Genomic DNA, 16,063 nt, shown 5'->3' with positions numbered 1-16,063 from the left:
TAGCATTAGCAGCAGTAGCCAAGCTACCACTGGGCCAGGCCTTTGCAACAGCAGTAGCAATAGCTTAGCTACTACCGGGCCAGGCTCAGACCTCAGCAGCGGCAGCAAAGCTACCAGCAGGATAGGCTCAGGCCTCAGCAGCGGCAGTAGTAGCAATAGCCCAGCAACTTGGCCAGAACTAGGCCTCAGCAGCAGTAGTCCAGTTACCACCGGGCCAGACTACGAGCACAATTCCGGGCCTAGTAACCAAATTCGATTGGTTTCATCATTTCATCATTCCTTCGTTGCCACCATCATGCTTCTCCGGCAGTATCTCCGGTGATCTTCGGAGGATAAGCTGTCATGTTTTTGTGCCAATATTTTAATATGATGCCCAAAACATTCAACCATAACACATTTCGCCATAGGCAGGAATTGATCTTTATTTTTCTGAGTCAGGGCTTATATCTAGCCACTGCACCCCATAGCATAGGCTATTGAAAAATACGAGAGATTGACCAGTAGTGATTTGTCAGATATTCCTGCAGCTCCTTTAGTGTTGATGTTTGGTGTCTTGACAGCCTTCTTGACATATTTTTGTCTTGTCCTTTCATCGGTTTGGAAGAATATTATACATAATAAATTACGGTTAAACTGTGAACCACTGTGAAATCTGTAAACTTGGAACACGTAAAGGGGTCATATCATAAAAGTTCTGTATAACATGTTGAATTTATTCATCTTACGGATATTGAACTTTTTATAAATATGTTCAAACTGGATGTGTTAGGTCCTGATATTTACAACATCGGTTTAGAAACAATATTAATTTAGCAAAAATGGTACATTGTTAGTTGTTATTGAACAACCTCAAAATTCTTCTGACCAGAATCATAAATATATTTATACACTTAAAATAGTGACAGCGTTTTCAGGTACATGGGCACAACCTTACAAACATAAATACAAAGTCTCATGTGGTTGTTACTACCATGTGCAAATAACGCCATCATCCCATAAAAGATCCTGATAACAGTGACTAGGCAGTTTGGGTTACTTTTGAACTAAAGTAGTCAAATCTACTGTCTGTAGCCTGCAGCTTATATTACCATCCACTGCTTCTCAAAGCTGCAGGTAATAAAACAAGTTGTCAGTGCACAAATGAATAGCACCCAAGACTCCTCCATCCTTTCTAGCCAGAACAGATTGTAGCTGCAAATGTCCTGATTTACTTACTGTACATGATTTTTCTTTCAATACAGTCCTGCACCAGATCAGAGATTGAGGTCAGAAACACTGAATTCAGTAGCACTTTTGACATTGGTGATGTCAACACTTTTGTGTTTCATCACCAATATTCAGCAGACCATTAGTCAGGAGCCAAATCTTCTAGAGTAACCTGGAATATGATCAAGTACACAGTGGCGTGACACACCAATGAATCGTTTTCCTGATCCTAACAAGACGTTTCTCCTTCAGTTTGGGCTTTTGCCAGTAAAGGCATGACTTGAGCAGATATGACTGTGAATAGTCCACATTTGAGTGCAACGCTCAAGTTCTCTGTTTTACTGAATGTACTATTTGAAAAATCTTTTAAGCTGCACCCAAAAAATTCATCATAAGCTTTGTACGTGTTCTGTCGAGTCTTCCTTTTTGAACCTCCAACAAAATGAATAAACAAATATGTTTATTCATTTTACCAGCTATATCAGGGATTTCATCTTAATTGTTATATGCAGCTCAGAATGTCTTTTCATCTCACGATGTTTTTGAGATCAATCAAGCAGAGAGAAACTGGTATTCAAATAGGTTGCACATCACTTTATGTGGCTAGGACTACTTACTTAAGTCCTTAGCTCTGTCTTTGTTTCTTCTGGAGAAACATTGTCTCATTTCACTTTGTACTGCAACAGCTATACATGGTTGAAATGACAATAAAAACTTCTTGACTTGACTTTTGGTTCAGGAGAGACGTCGTCCTCTGCAGCCAATCCTGATATCACTGGCTTCTAGCTCTTCTTCAGACACATGGGGGTCAAATAAATATACACATTATCAATAGCTTTTAACCTATTAGCAGTACTTTGTACATTACAAATCATTATTATTGATTTTAATGAATTTTTTTCATTATATAAACCCACTTTTGTGTGAGATGTAGCTGGAAACAGGTTAACAAAGATTGGGTTTCTTAGGGAACCCCATAAAATGTTTTGAAATGAATTGAAATCTTTACAGATTCTGCATCAGAATTGACATAAATATTGCACGTTTTTTTCTTCATAGCATGTGTACATTATGGGTTATTAAAGATGGTGTTTCCTAAAGAAGTAAAATGTTTCAAATCATGTGTGGACCAAAAATATTATATAACTGGTGAAAAATGAGTAAAGACTGAGACAGAGTGGCGTAAAGGTTCAATGCCACTGTTCGATTTGACATGAAATTACCCTGTTCTTTATTCTGATACCTTTTGTACAAGTCTGTCTCAAACGAATGTGTATGAACAGAAAAGTAAACTTAAGTTGCTCCTTGTACATGCTGCTTAATTTGGACAGGTTCAGGATTATATGACACTTTTGTATTTACAACTGAAACAGGCACAAAACAGCTTAGTACAGCAGTCCTAAAACTGTGTTCAAAGGCCATTTGGCCCTGCTGTGTGTGTGTGTGTGTGTGTGTGTGTGTGTGTGTGTGTATTTGTGCTGTGCAACTGAAAGCAAAGGATAAAAGGCAAACCTGCCAGGCCTGCATGTTTATCTATATGAGGAAGCTAAAACAGTTAATGATATTTAACACACGCACACACACACACACACACACACACACACACACACACACACGTATGTATATGTATATTTATATGTATGTATACACAACAGACTGAATATCCTGCATCTGTATCATATCTCTGAATCTTAAAGCCTTCATTACCTCTGGAGCAAGTAAAGCCTTCACTGCTGGTTGCCCTGGCAACCCCATCAGCTAGTTCCTATTGGTTACTCCCTTAGCAAATCAGAACCCAAACTGATTATGTCATATAAAAACAGCATGGTGCATTAAAAACAGTCTGAGGGGGCCGTTCTGTGACTCGAGAGAGGCAAGCGCGAGTGTCATTTGAGCCGCCAGTTGACTTCAAAACAGGATTTTTTTTCCATTTACAAATCAATAAGTGCTGTGTAAAGCGAGAGTTAAGACCTTCTTTACAATAAGAGGATACATGCAAGATCAAATGATACCTAAGACACATCATTTGATTTGGGAAATTCAGACTTTATGTTCAGTTCAGACTGCATGTACTTTATATAGGACACGTTGTTTACCAAGACAGTATCGTCAAGCGGAATGACCTTCGCTTATGCGGCAAAACAATCAGCAGTGAAGACCTTGATTCTGTCACTCACACAGTGGTGCACTTCACAGACTGCCGTTCTCTGCTAGAGTGCTTATTCACTTAAGCCTGCGCGTATCAGTCTCGCAACCTCTCGTCAGGTAGCTGATTTATGTCAATAAGAATAATGTAACAAAACCTCTAAGAAACTCTCTAAGCCCAAAATGACTATTCCTAAAGAATTTCCAGGGACGTTGTTTCCCATCATTCCTCTACTGAAATGGACATCAGCAAAGATAAGACAGACAGGTAAAATAACATTTAAGTTTTTTTTTGTTTTGTTTTCGTTAATTTATTAAAGAATATGCCTCCATATATTTTTTATACAGTATTATTATATTACTCAAGATTTTGTGCTTTATCATGTTATTCTTTCCATTCGATTTACCTGACATTGTTGTTATACAACATTCTCTCTCTTCCAGCATTACATCATCAGTTCATTTTTGTCAGTATTTACCCGTCTTTTAAACCATGCAGTCATGATAGCACTTTTTTTGATGACTGAGCTTTCCTTCAGGCTTATTTGTGTGCTTGCTGACCAAATATCTCTGTCTGATGGATCGCAGATTTAGCCATAAACATTGCTGACTCAAATGATACAAATACAGTACATCTGATTCATATAGACTGAGAATTGGTTAGGAAAAGGAATCACGTCATTTGTGACAGATTGTCAGCAAGATAACCAACATGCCAAAGGCACATATACAGTAACTTTGCCTTCTAGCAGGGCTACATGCACTGTATAGTTTAAACATTAGTCTAATAGTAACGTTCCTATAAGGGGGAATATAACGATATAGTAACACAACATGTCTGACCCCTGCAGTTTTGACAACCGAGATTTGTCATTTATACATTAGAAATAGCTTTTGTTCTTTTTTATTTAAATATTATTTATTTAAATTATTTCACATGCAGAGCAGGATTTCGTCTTTTAACCTTCTTTTTTTTAAACTACATTTCTCCTTAGAAAACATATGCCTCAAATCCACTGCTCTATGTTTACATGAGCTTTTCTCTTTGGTACTAACAAGTCAGACTGCCTCTATACCACAATAACGGAAAGAAAAAAGCCCCAGAGAAAGGTTACTAATGCAGTTACTTTCACAATGAATAACATCACTGCTACCCCTAATTTTATCACTGTCTTTACACGTTTACTGTTTTACTGTACCGAGTGACAGCAGTTCAAGTTCGTCAGCTTTTATGATTTGCACAAGTCATTCCAGCTGAGATGAGAAACAGTGGCGTCAGAGAAAAGGACGATGAGGGAAAGGACAAAGTCAGGAATCTGTAAGTGGACAAACAGGACGAGATGAGTCAGGGCAATGATCCATAGGCACATAATCAACAGAGTGTGATGCATATAAAGCATGAAATCATAATGCATACATATATGTTTTTAATGTAACTAGAACCATTATTTTGGTTATTTTAATAAGGTGACAAATCAGTCATCTGCAATCTTATTGATAAATGGATCCACAGATAAACGTGTCCCTTAAAGTAACAAAGGTACTCAATTCTCAGATGTCATTGGTATGAAAAAAGCCTTTTGTGGTCTTAATTATTATTATTATAGTTACTAATGTGTATATTTGCTATTAGACCCTTTGAGTGTATTTACAGTCGGAATCATAAAGTCCAGCCTGACATATAGTGATTACATCAAGCTGTTAGACAGTGCTGCTTTTCTCTCAATCTCATATCAAGTTCAAGGTCAATGTTTTCAACAACGTCCTTCCTCCACAAAGTATCCTGGTATTGTGTTAAATCTATAGTTAGGGCTTAAGTCTCAATATTGATATGCACAATGTTTTATTAGACTTCACTGAGTGTGCTGAAATTAAAATGAAATACAGCCATTAGGCACCCAATATAATTTTTTTTTTTTTCATTTTGTAGCCATTGACCTACAGAGGATTTGTACTGGAATAACTCAGAGTTCTGTACTGGTTTAGTGCAACAAATGTTGCATGCAGAGGAAATAAACAATACCAAACCAAAAGCAATACCAGACCAAAATGCAATCTCTGACATTGTATTATAGTGTGCATGGATAATTTGTGTGTGTTTGTATGTGGGTATGTGTTTGTGTGTGTTTGTGTGTGTGCTTGTGTGTGTGTTTGTGTGTGTGTTTGTGTATGTTTGTTTTTGTGTGTGTGTGTTTGTGTGTGTTTGTTTGTGTGCGGGTTTGTGTGTGTGTGTTTGTGTGTGTTTGTATGTGGGTATGTGTTTGTGTGTGTGCTTGTGTGTGTGTTTGTGTGTGTGTGTTAGTGTGTGTGCTTGTGTGTGTGTTTGTGTGTGTGTTAGTGTGTGTTTGTGTGTGTTTGTTTTTGTGTGTGTGTTTGTGTGTGTGTGTGTTTGTGTGTGTGTGTGTTTGTGTGTGTGTTTGTGTGTGTGTGTGTGTGTGTGTGTGTTTGTGTGTGTGTTTGTGTGTGTGTGTGTGTGTGTGTGTGTGTTTGTGTGTGTGTGTGTTTGTGTGTGTGTGTGTGTGTGTGTGTTTGTGTGTGTGTGTGTGTGTGTGTGTTTGTGTGTGTGTGTGTGTGTGTGTGTGTGTGTGTGTGTGTGTGTGTGTGTGTGTGTGTGTGTGTGTGTGTGTGTGTGTGTTTGTGTGTGTGTGTTCAAGCACTGTAATGTATGTGAATGTTTAGTCAGTGTAAAGGAGCTCACAGACTGGCCTTTTAACAGGAAACCACAGAGGGTGTGAGTAATTTAGAGAGAGCAGGACCAGTAGAGGTGTGAGGAAAGCGGAGGCTGCTAAAGGTTATGCATGCATGTGTTTGGTCTTTTTTTAATGCACTCATCTAGTGCAAGTCTATTATTTTGGTCAGTTGTTTCTCTTCACTTCTGAACAATAATATCCTATTTGTACATGTGATCTTGTTGGATTTAAATTGCAGTTTACCCCTAGTCTCATTTGTTTCTCATTTGAAGTGTTATTCTGTACTAAAATATTCCTATCTGTTGATCCTGCACCTTAAAATCTAAAACCTAAAATAGATATTTACTATACTATACTATGTTTATTAGATATTTACTATACATGGGTAGGTTTGCATGAGAATGGATTGTATAACAGTATGGGAATCTGAAAGCTCTCCCTGTAACAGAAGTGAAATTAACAGGTGTTGTACAGTTGCCAGATTCTGTTCTCCATATATCTGTTACTTTTACATGCGAGTGTTAAATAATATCACAAAACACCAACCACACTGAGTTATTTCCCGTTTCGCAGCTGCATGCTATAGTTCTAACAGACCACATGTAAAACTGACCACATGGAGCAGCTGCTCCACTGAGGAACATTAGAGTTTCTATTTCAGTAGAATCTGTACCTTTAACTGTAAATGCATCCTGTCAGTCATGAGTCATATACAGCATTATTAAGGGTTTAAAGCCTGTAGATGATTCAGTTCAAAACATGACATGTTACATACTCACTACGTATAAATGATATTATAACATCATCAGTGTGTGCCAGAGATTCACAAGGATGAGATACACAAGGATGAGAATGAGATTGTGCTTGCTGGAAAACTAATGTGACTGACTAAATCCAAACTAGCCTATTGCTCCTGACACTTCCTGGTGTTTCAATTCAAATTGATTTGTATAGTGCTTTTAACAATGAACATTTTATAGACAAATGGACTAAAATCATTTAAAGGCCCTAGGAACAGGACAGGTTTTAGTGATTGTTGCAGCCAAAAATGTTTGATTTTGCTGCACTTATTAATTAGATTTTGTCACATTTTGTGACACAACCATATTTAAATTGGTAATATTGCAAAGACTGGATGTATATTATAGCACATCACATCAGCACATGTGAATGGAAGAGGGCTAAATTGACCCAAATCTATAGAAAATACTGTATGAGAGTTAATGAATACTCTCTCATACAGTACATATCACTAACTACAGTTAAATGATAGCAAAAATACTTTCTTCTGCTTAATCAGGACTGTGGGGGTGTGTTAGATCACAATCGTTCGACAACTGCATCTCCGCTTAACACAATGTAAACAACTTGTTACAGTGCTAGAGCTAGAAACCGCTAATGCTAAAGAAGATTGGTGTTGTGATGGAGTGGAGTTTCCATAGCACTTGCAAAAAATATGCAGGTCATGAACATTCATTATGTTCCACGGCTGTCAAGTGTCACGCATCCTATTTCTCACGCAGAAAAACTTTTTGACTATTTATCATATATTTTATATGCCGCAGCGCTTAAAATGTATCTGTCCACACCGCTGTCTCTATGGAACTGGGCAGGAATCAAGCGCGTCTCCCCTGGAGTTCTTAGTTAAGCCTGACACTTACTGCATCAGCCAATCAAAAAAAAGAGGCTACACAACAGCCAATCAGAAAATAGCACTATTGTATATGGGTAAGATTTAACGCAACAACCAATAAAAAAAAAAAAAAAACATTCATTAGAGAGGGTATTTTCGATGGTCGGTTTGAACAAAACCTCAACACGAAACAGCCTGTCTCTGGACGGGACATTGTCCTCAATCATGACCCTAAAAATGGCTGGGCTTGAGCCGAACTGTTTTATATGGGGAGAATTTAAAAAAAAAAAAAAAAACACACACACACACACACACAAATTAATAAATGGAAATTGAACAAATATTGTATTTGGTTAAAATGTGGTCAGTGATCCTGGTGAAACACAGTTTTCCTTTTTCTTTTCTTTTCTTTCTGTTTTTTTTTTTTTTTGCTGGGGGTTGGAGATGTCACTCTTGCCTGTCTTCAGAACTTGAGAGCCCTGTGTTCACAGCTCTGAATAAAATTGAACACAAATCTTGCACCTGATCTGACAAATCAGACCAACAACAGACCAACAACAGCTTTTCTAGCACACGAGTTTCAATTGACTAAAAATAACACTATAGTTATAGTTCTTATCATTGCCAAGATACTTGCGAGCTTTCACAATGTTAACAGTTTACATTAATACATTATGGATTGATCATTTTCACTCTACATCATTCAATCTAGTCGTTTACACTTTTTGTAAAGAAACGTAAGATTTTTATGGAAATTATACGTAATATCTTTCCTTAAATCTGACTGACCACATATGCTTTCCTTTAAGAGAAGTCCAGCTGCATCTAACAATAAAAATATTTCTCTTTTAAATTAAAAAGAAAACAGTAATGTTTAGCAGACGGTTGTGTAGTTTGAGTGTTTTGAGATCAAGTAATAAAACTAGAACATGCAATAATATTATTCAGTTAATAGAGCAATAAAGTTTTTTCTCCATTCGAGGCTTCTGTTAATGTAAATATGGCCAATGTTTCCATTTCTTAAAAAAAAAAACAACATCTTATCGTCTTAAAAAATCGTCTTATTTCCAAATACATATGTTTTCTCTCATAGAAGAGGAAAGGCGGGTCCGGGCTAACGACAGGGAGTACAACGAGAAGTTTCAGTATGCAGTAAGTTGGACCACAACATATAAACAAGCTTCTTACATACAGTACACTCATCAGCTTAAATGTGTTAATTATAGTGTTATTTCTGTGTGTACTTTCCCCCAGTATTTAATAATTGTTAATTTAATAATATGACCCATTATGCCTCCTCCTCATGTTCTCCCCAGAATAATTGCATCATGACCTCGAAGTACAACATCATTACCTTCCTGCCCATCAACCTCTTTGAGCAGTTCCAGGAAGTTGCCAACACCTACTTCCTGTTTCTTCTCATTCTCCAGGTAGCATCAGGTCTATAATTATAAACATATAAGGTGTGATAGGTTCTGTTAGGAAGCATTTCCTCCCAGAGGTGTATTATTTTTATATAATAGCATGCACAGTATGTTATTCAGCTTATTCCACACTTGACTTCCAGACATGTCAAAGACTACAATATTTAATATATGGATAAATGACACATCAAGCCTTTTAATTGGTTTATAGTTTCATGTTTTGGAAAATCCATGCGATTTGTAAGTTGCTGTTTTTACTGAACAGTGATTGACAGCCATTCCCTCTCTTACAGTACTTTTGCTCCTTTTCTCTCTTGAAATTGATAAGACAAATAAACACAGCTTGTCATTTTAATGAAAAACTGCAAGGTATAAACCTGAAGTCTCCCCATGACAGGAAATATTGTACCCTGACTGTTACAAAGCGCTTACATTCAAGACAATGTCTCCTAAGAAAATTTCAGCGCAGTACCATTTTTCTGAAAAAAAAAACGTTTTGTATTTTTTTAACCAGTTTATTTTTAAGCTTAGAATATGTGAAGAATCTGTTATACAAGTTCAGGGAATGAGTTTTTACTATAAAAACTATAATATATTAGAGTGAGTGCATCAATATTAGCCTATTGTTCATCAAGAATTACTGTCATACTGGCATATACAGTAATATTAGCTCCAAACCTTCTGAACAAGATTTGAGAACAGATTTAGCTACACTGTGGTATAAAATACATACGCTACAAGTTCAGTGTTTTTGAATTGAACTTGAAGGTGTGAGCTCAGACTTTATGCTTAGAGGTAGACATTACTCAACATATGGGGTTTGGTATGCGAGTAAAGACAATGTAAATGATAGATATTTTGTCACTTTGTGTCTTTAATGATGGCAAAGGCAAAAGGTGAAAGAAGAGTAAAATATGAATATGATTGTAGAAAGTAGATTGTTCCATGTATTAGGTACTACAAGATAAAGTCAGTGCACCTCTCAATCTTTCTGTTCTCTCTCTCTCTCTCTCTCTGCCTCTTTCAGCTGATTCCTCAGATCTCCTCTTTGTCCTGGTTCACTACCATAGTGCCTTTAGTACTGGTGCTGAGCATCACTGCAGTTAAAGATGCCACTGATGATTATGTGAGTCTTTCTTTCTCTCCCCCCCTCACACTCACACACACACACACACACACACACACACACACACACACACACACACACACACACGCACACACACACACACACACACACACACACACACACACAAATACACACACTTGCACCTGTTAAAATGGCAGGTTTTTGATGAAAAATTGTCAGAATATGATTTTTCTACCCTCACTGTGATATTACTACTAGAAACATTTTAGGGAAAAATAGGAAAAGTTAAAAAAGTTACAATAATTATGTTTATCTGAAGAAGGGAATAAAATAATTTCCAAAACCTTTGATACGCTGTTGAGCTATATGTGCCGCTCCCAGTTTTCTGAGGTCCCAAGGTACCGCTTCTTCTGCTCCATCCTATTCCTGGTTGGAGTCTCATTACTTGGTGCTGCACTATGCTGCGGATAATGTGTGGACAGTCCATGACCCATGAGATTTCTGCAGATAGGACCAGTAGGAGAATCAGTGAACATTTGAAGACTTCATCAGGAAGGAATTAGTGTTGACCCTTAGGACCATCATTAGGAAATGTTAACTATTAGTTCCTCAGGAGCTCTTGGTTGCACAATTCTGCTCGACTACAAACTGTTGTAGAAAAGACATTATATACTGTACATAAACTTTACATTTTTTACTCTGTTTCTATACTTCTGTAAAGTTGCCTTACGACAATGTCAATTGTTTATCGAATTGAGGCTGCCAAGAGAGCTACAGCATCATTAAAGTAGTTGGCGGAATATCTCACAAGCACTGATTACTATCTGCATGTGACAACAATCACTCATATTTTTCACATCTGGGCTATGAAGTAGGGTTACAAGAGTTAAACTCTCTCTCACAAAAACAAGTTCAACTCAATTACACCAAACCATGTGGCAAAATTTGATATGATCTGATGACACTGATTCCAAAAAGGTATAATTATTCCATAATTCCAAAACGCATGTTTGGTGAAAAAAAAATCACAAAATCAAAAGTACGGCATACCTATTAGTGATGCACGGGCCGGGTTTTTTTCCAAACTGCGGGTCCCGCTTTTATGAAATTATTGGCCTGCCCCAGCCCGCCCCGCAGTAAAGTGACAATTTCTTTACCCTTCTCAACCCGACCCGCGGGTCGCCCACGGGACCTGAGGGTTATGAGACGACCCGCGCATCACTAATACCTATGGTGTAGCATGGTGATGGTAGCATAATGCTTTAGGGGTGCCTTACTTCAGCTAGCACTGGGTCTTCTAACAACAGGGCTGTCAAGTGTCACGCATCGAGAGTGACAGTCACGCATTTCAGTCTTTTGTCACGCTTTCCCACCACACATTGTATTTCTCACGCAGAAAAACTTTTTGACTATTTGTAACAAGGTGGAGGAAATCATGAATAGCTACAAAAATGAGTACATTTTTAGGAAACTGAAGATAACGGAATTTCATCTTTCAATGACCCAAAGCATTTATTCAACTCAACAAATGAATCAAAAGAAGATCAGATTTTTTAAATAATATAGCCAAAGCCTAGACCTGAATCTAAATAAATTAAGTGAACTGTGCACAGATGTCCTTACAATTTGATGAATGTAGAATGTTCCATGAATTTGTGCCATGCTGATGCACTCTTACTGTCAGGAATCAGCCCGGACTTTTGGCCATGAGCAGTTGTTGTTGCTCCGTGTCACGCGTCTGCCCTGCCTTTGTTCACTCCTCCTTGTCTCCACACACCTGTTCCCTATCATTAATTGTTGTGTACAGTATTTAACTGAGCCGCGATGCCGATGGAAGCGCGGAATCATTCTCTATGTAGTGTCAGTGTAATGTCTAAGTGTCGTCAGTGTTACCTTATTGTTTCCTCGTCATTTGTATTGTTTAGTTATCGTCTTTTTCCCTGTATTTATTAGTTATTAAACCCTATATATTTGAAGCTATCCTGCGTATGGGTTTGTCTCCGTCCTTCCTGGTCATGACTCTTACCCAGAGACACCTGTCTAGTCACAACTTTTCATATACTTCATAACCTGCTTCAAATAGCACAGCACTGAATGTTTATACAGCATTTAGTATACAATAGATATTCAAGGTTGGTTCTTCTGTAATCCTCCCTCTGGGTCACAATAAAAGTATTACGAATCAGCCTTCCGTCCCTTTTATCATAGAAAATGCATGTAATTATGGAACCTACGGTATCCTTCTGCCTAGATGTGATTCATAATAAAAAAAATGGCTGCAAATGAAAGAACTCCGAATTTTTAGAAGCTTAGACCTGTTTTTCCTTTGCTGTAGTTTCGTCACAAGAGCGATAACCAGGTGAATAACCGCCAGTCTCAGGTGCTCGTCAATGGCATGTGAGTCTCAATGAACATTTATTAACATTTACCAGTTTTTAAATATAATAATATGGTTTGTTTCTTTTTAAACCATATTCTTAATAATTTTATCTGTCTGCCTTACAGTCTTCAGAAGGAAAAATGGATGAATGTGACAGTAGGGGACATCATCAAACTAGAAAACAACCAGTTTGTTGCAGTAAGTAATTCTCCATGACGCTGTCTAATGACATAACCATGTTCTCAACTTGATTAAAATTAAAACACTAACATTTAATTGAAGAATTGTCATGTGTTGCACAGTATCTGGTGCTATTGACAGAGTGATAGAGTGGAATACTTAAACTAGTTCACTTCCTGTGGTGTAGCTTGTGACAGTTTTTAGTTTTTTGAATGTCTGTATTGTGATGATGAAATGTGTGTGTGTGTGCGTGTGTGTGTTTGGTGTGTGCTACAGGCTGACCTGCTCCTTTTGTCTAGCAGTGAGCCACATGGATTGTGTTATATTGAGACTGCAGAACTAGATGGGTAAGACTTTGTCAATTGAAAATAAATCTGTTTACATGTTACATAAACACTTTGGTACATCACATTTAATTTTCAAAGAAAACAACAGCAACAAATTGGCATTATGGTGTGTGTGTGTGTCTGTGTGTGTGTGTGTGTGTGTTACAGTGAGTCAAACATGAAAGTGCGCCAGTCCCTGTCTGTCACTTCAGAACTTGGAGACCCTACCAACCTTGCTCTATTTGATGGTATGAGAATGTTGTGTGAAGTGAAGTGAAGTATATATATGTATATATATATATATATACATATATATATATATATATATATATATATATATATATATATATATATTTTACACTTTCTTCAGCACTAGGGATGGGCAATATGGCCTAAAATCCATATTGCGATATACATTGCAGCCTCTTGCGATAACGATATATATTGCGATATATAAATTATAATAGAGCCATTTCAGAACAGGTTACACAGACCCTTAGGAAAGCCAAACTGCTAAATGTATTTTTTTTAAGAAATAAAGAAATGTATGTCGTTTTGAGAACATTTATTGTGCAAAAGCAAAACTGTAATTATACAACAAAATGTTGCAGATAAATAAAAGTCTTTCCTTCTAAAAGTCCTTGGTTCTTAAATGCCACCCAAGTTGCAGAGAACAGAAAAACTGGTGTCTTTTTAGTTAAGGAACATACACTGTACTGAAAATACTTACAGTATTAATTAAGCAAAGAAAATTATTTTGTGTAAATGCACAGATACTTTAAATAAAAACATATTTCAAACCTGCAGCCGAGGTAACGCATTTGGTTTTAAACATTTTGTTCTCCTAATGAAATTAAAACTGGTGTCTTGTTAATAAAGGAACGGACACTGTGAATTAGCTCTTAGCTGTTAGCTCTTAACTTTTGCCCCACACACTCTACAGAGTATATTTATCTGCTGCTCGTCGGACGGCTTAAATCCAAACCAAGTCCAAATAATAGATGTTGCACCGGTCTTTTTCACGAGCTCCTCTGTTTCGCTGATGCTTTCGGCCATGTTTATTCAAGATGACGAATATGATGATTTGTTGCAGCCGGCTGCAGCTCGTGGCTCTAAATTTCGCGGGTAGATTGCGTCATCAACATGCATTATCGCGATAGTGCAATAGAATTAAAATCTCTATCGTAGGCCAATTTTGTATCGTTTATATCGCATATCGTTTATATCGCCCATTACTATTCAGCACTCATGCATCTCTGTGGCTATCTGGCAGTTTACAGTAGTACATTCAGGTGCTATAGTGTCAATGTGGACCATTTATCCTGTAGTATTGTCGTCCAGCAGTGTCAGTTTTACCAGCTAAACTCCTTTGGTTTGATTTTAGCTCTAGCTTTTTTGTTTCTGTCTTGTTCAGTGGTATAATAAAGTGTCAGCGATACGGGGATAAAAACAGACCCAAATGCAGGATAGCTTAAAAATAAACTTGATTTAATAACTTAAAAACACAAAACGGGGACAAGGACTCGACAAACGACAAGACAAAGATGCAACAAGAGACGTGACAAAGACGACAAGGATGAATACACATGACGGGGAGGAAGAGACAAGGGCGGGGCAGACATGTGACACAGAACATAAACAAACGCACATGGCCAAAAGTCCGGTCTGGATTCTGACATAAAGGTGCTATGTGAATAGTGTTGATCCATCTACTGTACATTATGACATCCTCTCTCACTTTGTAGGTGAGGTGGTGTGTGAACCTCCTAATAATAAGCTGGATCGTTTCTGTGGGAATCTATACTGGAGAGATTGTAAGTATGCTCTGACCAACCAGAACATGCTGCTGAGGGGCTGTGTGCTGCGTAACACTGAGAGCTGCTATGGTCTCGTCATATTTGCAGGTATGCAAATGATCGTGAATGATCCTTTAAAAAAAAATGATGCTGCAACATTTAATATTGACAATTTCTCAATGGGTCCACTCCCATAGGTCCAGACACCAAACTGATGCAGAACAGCGGACGCACAAAGTTCAAAAGGACGAGCATAGACCGTCTGATGAACACACTGGTTCTGTGGGTACGAGAATCTTACCAATCTACTTGTTTACAAACCATATACAGTACAGGTCTCAAATATATTGCATCTGCTATACTCTGATCTCCCTCTGATCTATTCATTCTCTCTCTCTCTCTCTCTCTCTCTCTCTCTCTCTCTCTCTCTCTCTCTCTCAGATTTTTGGTTTCCTGGTGTGTATGGGTGTAATATTGGCCATTGGAAATGCTGTGTGGGAGAGAGAAGTAGGGTCTCTCTTTCAGCGTTATCTCCCATGGGATCCTCCTGTTGACAACTTCCTGTTCTCTGCCTTCCTCTCCTTCTGGTCCTATGTCATCATCCTCAACACTGTGGTGCCAATCTCGCTGTATGTAAGGTAAACAAAGTTGAGAAAACAATACAGAGAGAGATAGAGAAACAGGTGTCATATCACTTTTCTATCATTTGGATATTCTTAAGAACTGTTTGGACAAGTGGGGAGCGCCGGGGGGAAATTCCCTCTTTTACAGGTGCTAATATATGATTTTACTATCATTGGCAGCATCAGTTATTTTCACTTGCAGACAAGAAAATGTTCTTACAAAAAGAAAAATGATCGATGTTTTAAAGGAAAAAAGATTTTTTTTTATCTTCTGCTGCTACTACAAACTTCTCTTTAATGTAAAAAATACAAATAATCAAGTAATGCTGCTGCGGGATTTAACAGTTATATTGACAAAAATACACACAAACACACCCACGCACAGAGACACACACGCACAGACACACAGAGACACACACAAAGACACACACACACAAACACACACACACGCACAGAGACACACAGACACACACACAGAGACACACAAACACACACACGCACAGAGACACACAGACACACACACACAAAGACACACACTCACAGACACACACAGACACACACACAAAAACACAC

The 16,063-nt window shown here is 37.8% G+C and overlaps 1 protein-coding gene across 2 annotated transcripts in view; it reads left to right on the top strand.

Annotated features, from left to right (window-relative positions):
• atp8b2 (ATPase phospholipid transporting 8B2) overlaps positions 1-16,063 on the top strand; it is a 49,146-nt gene that overhangs the window by 6,753 nt on the left and 26,330 nt on the right. Inside the window, exons 1-11 of one of the 2 annotated variants that reach the window (XM_060870736.1) lie at positions 3,062-3,619; positions 8,768-8,826; positions 8,991-9,104; positions 10,126-10,224; positions 12,521-12,582; positions 12,691-12,763; positions 13,022-13,092; positions 13,240-13,319; positions 14,817-14,975; positions 15,065-15,153; positions 15,309-15,505. In XM_060870736.1, coding sequence (XP_060726719.1) covers positions 3,535-3,619; positions 8,768-8,826; positions 8,991-9,104; positions 10,126-10,224; positions 12,521-12,582; positions 12,691-12,763; positions 13,022-13,092; positions 13,240-13,319; positions 14,817-14,975; positions 15,065-15,153; positions 15,309-15,505 — 1,088 coding nt within the window. In that variant the 5' untranslated portion in view covers positions 3,062-3,534. Of the gene's footprint in view, positions 1-3,061; positions 3,620-8,767; positions 8,827-8,990; positions 9,105-10,125; positions 10,225-12,520; positions 12,583-12,690; positions 12,764-13,021; positions 13,093-13,239; positions 13,320-14,816; positions 14,976-15,064; positions 15,154-15,308; positions 15,506-16,063 lie in introns of those variants that run through there. The other variant, XM_060870737.1, reaches the window with a different exon arrangement.

This window comes from Tachysurus vachellii, chromosome 5 (genome assembly GCF_030014155.1).
Source record: "Tachysurus vachellii isolate PV-2020 chromosome 5, HZAU_Pvac_v1, whole genome shotgun sequence".
NCBI classification, from domain to species: domain Eukaryota; kingdom Metazoa; phylum Chordata; class Actinopteri; order Siluriformes; family Bagridae; genus Tachysurus; species Tachysurus vachellii.
The sequence above is the reverse complement of the archived record's forward strand: the minus strand, read 5'-3'. Positions and strand labels throughout refer to the sequence as shown.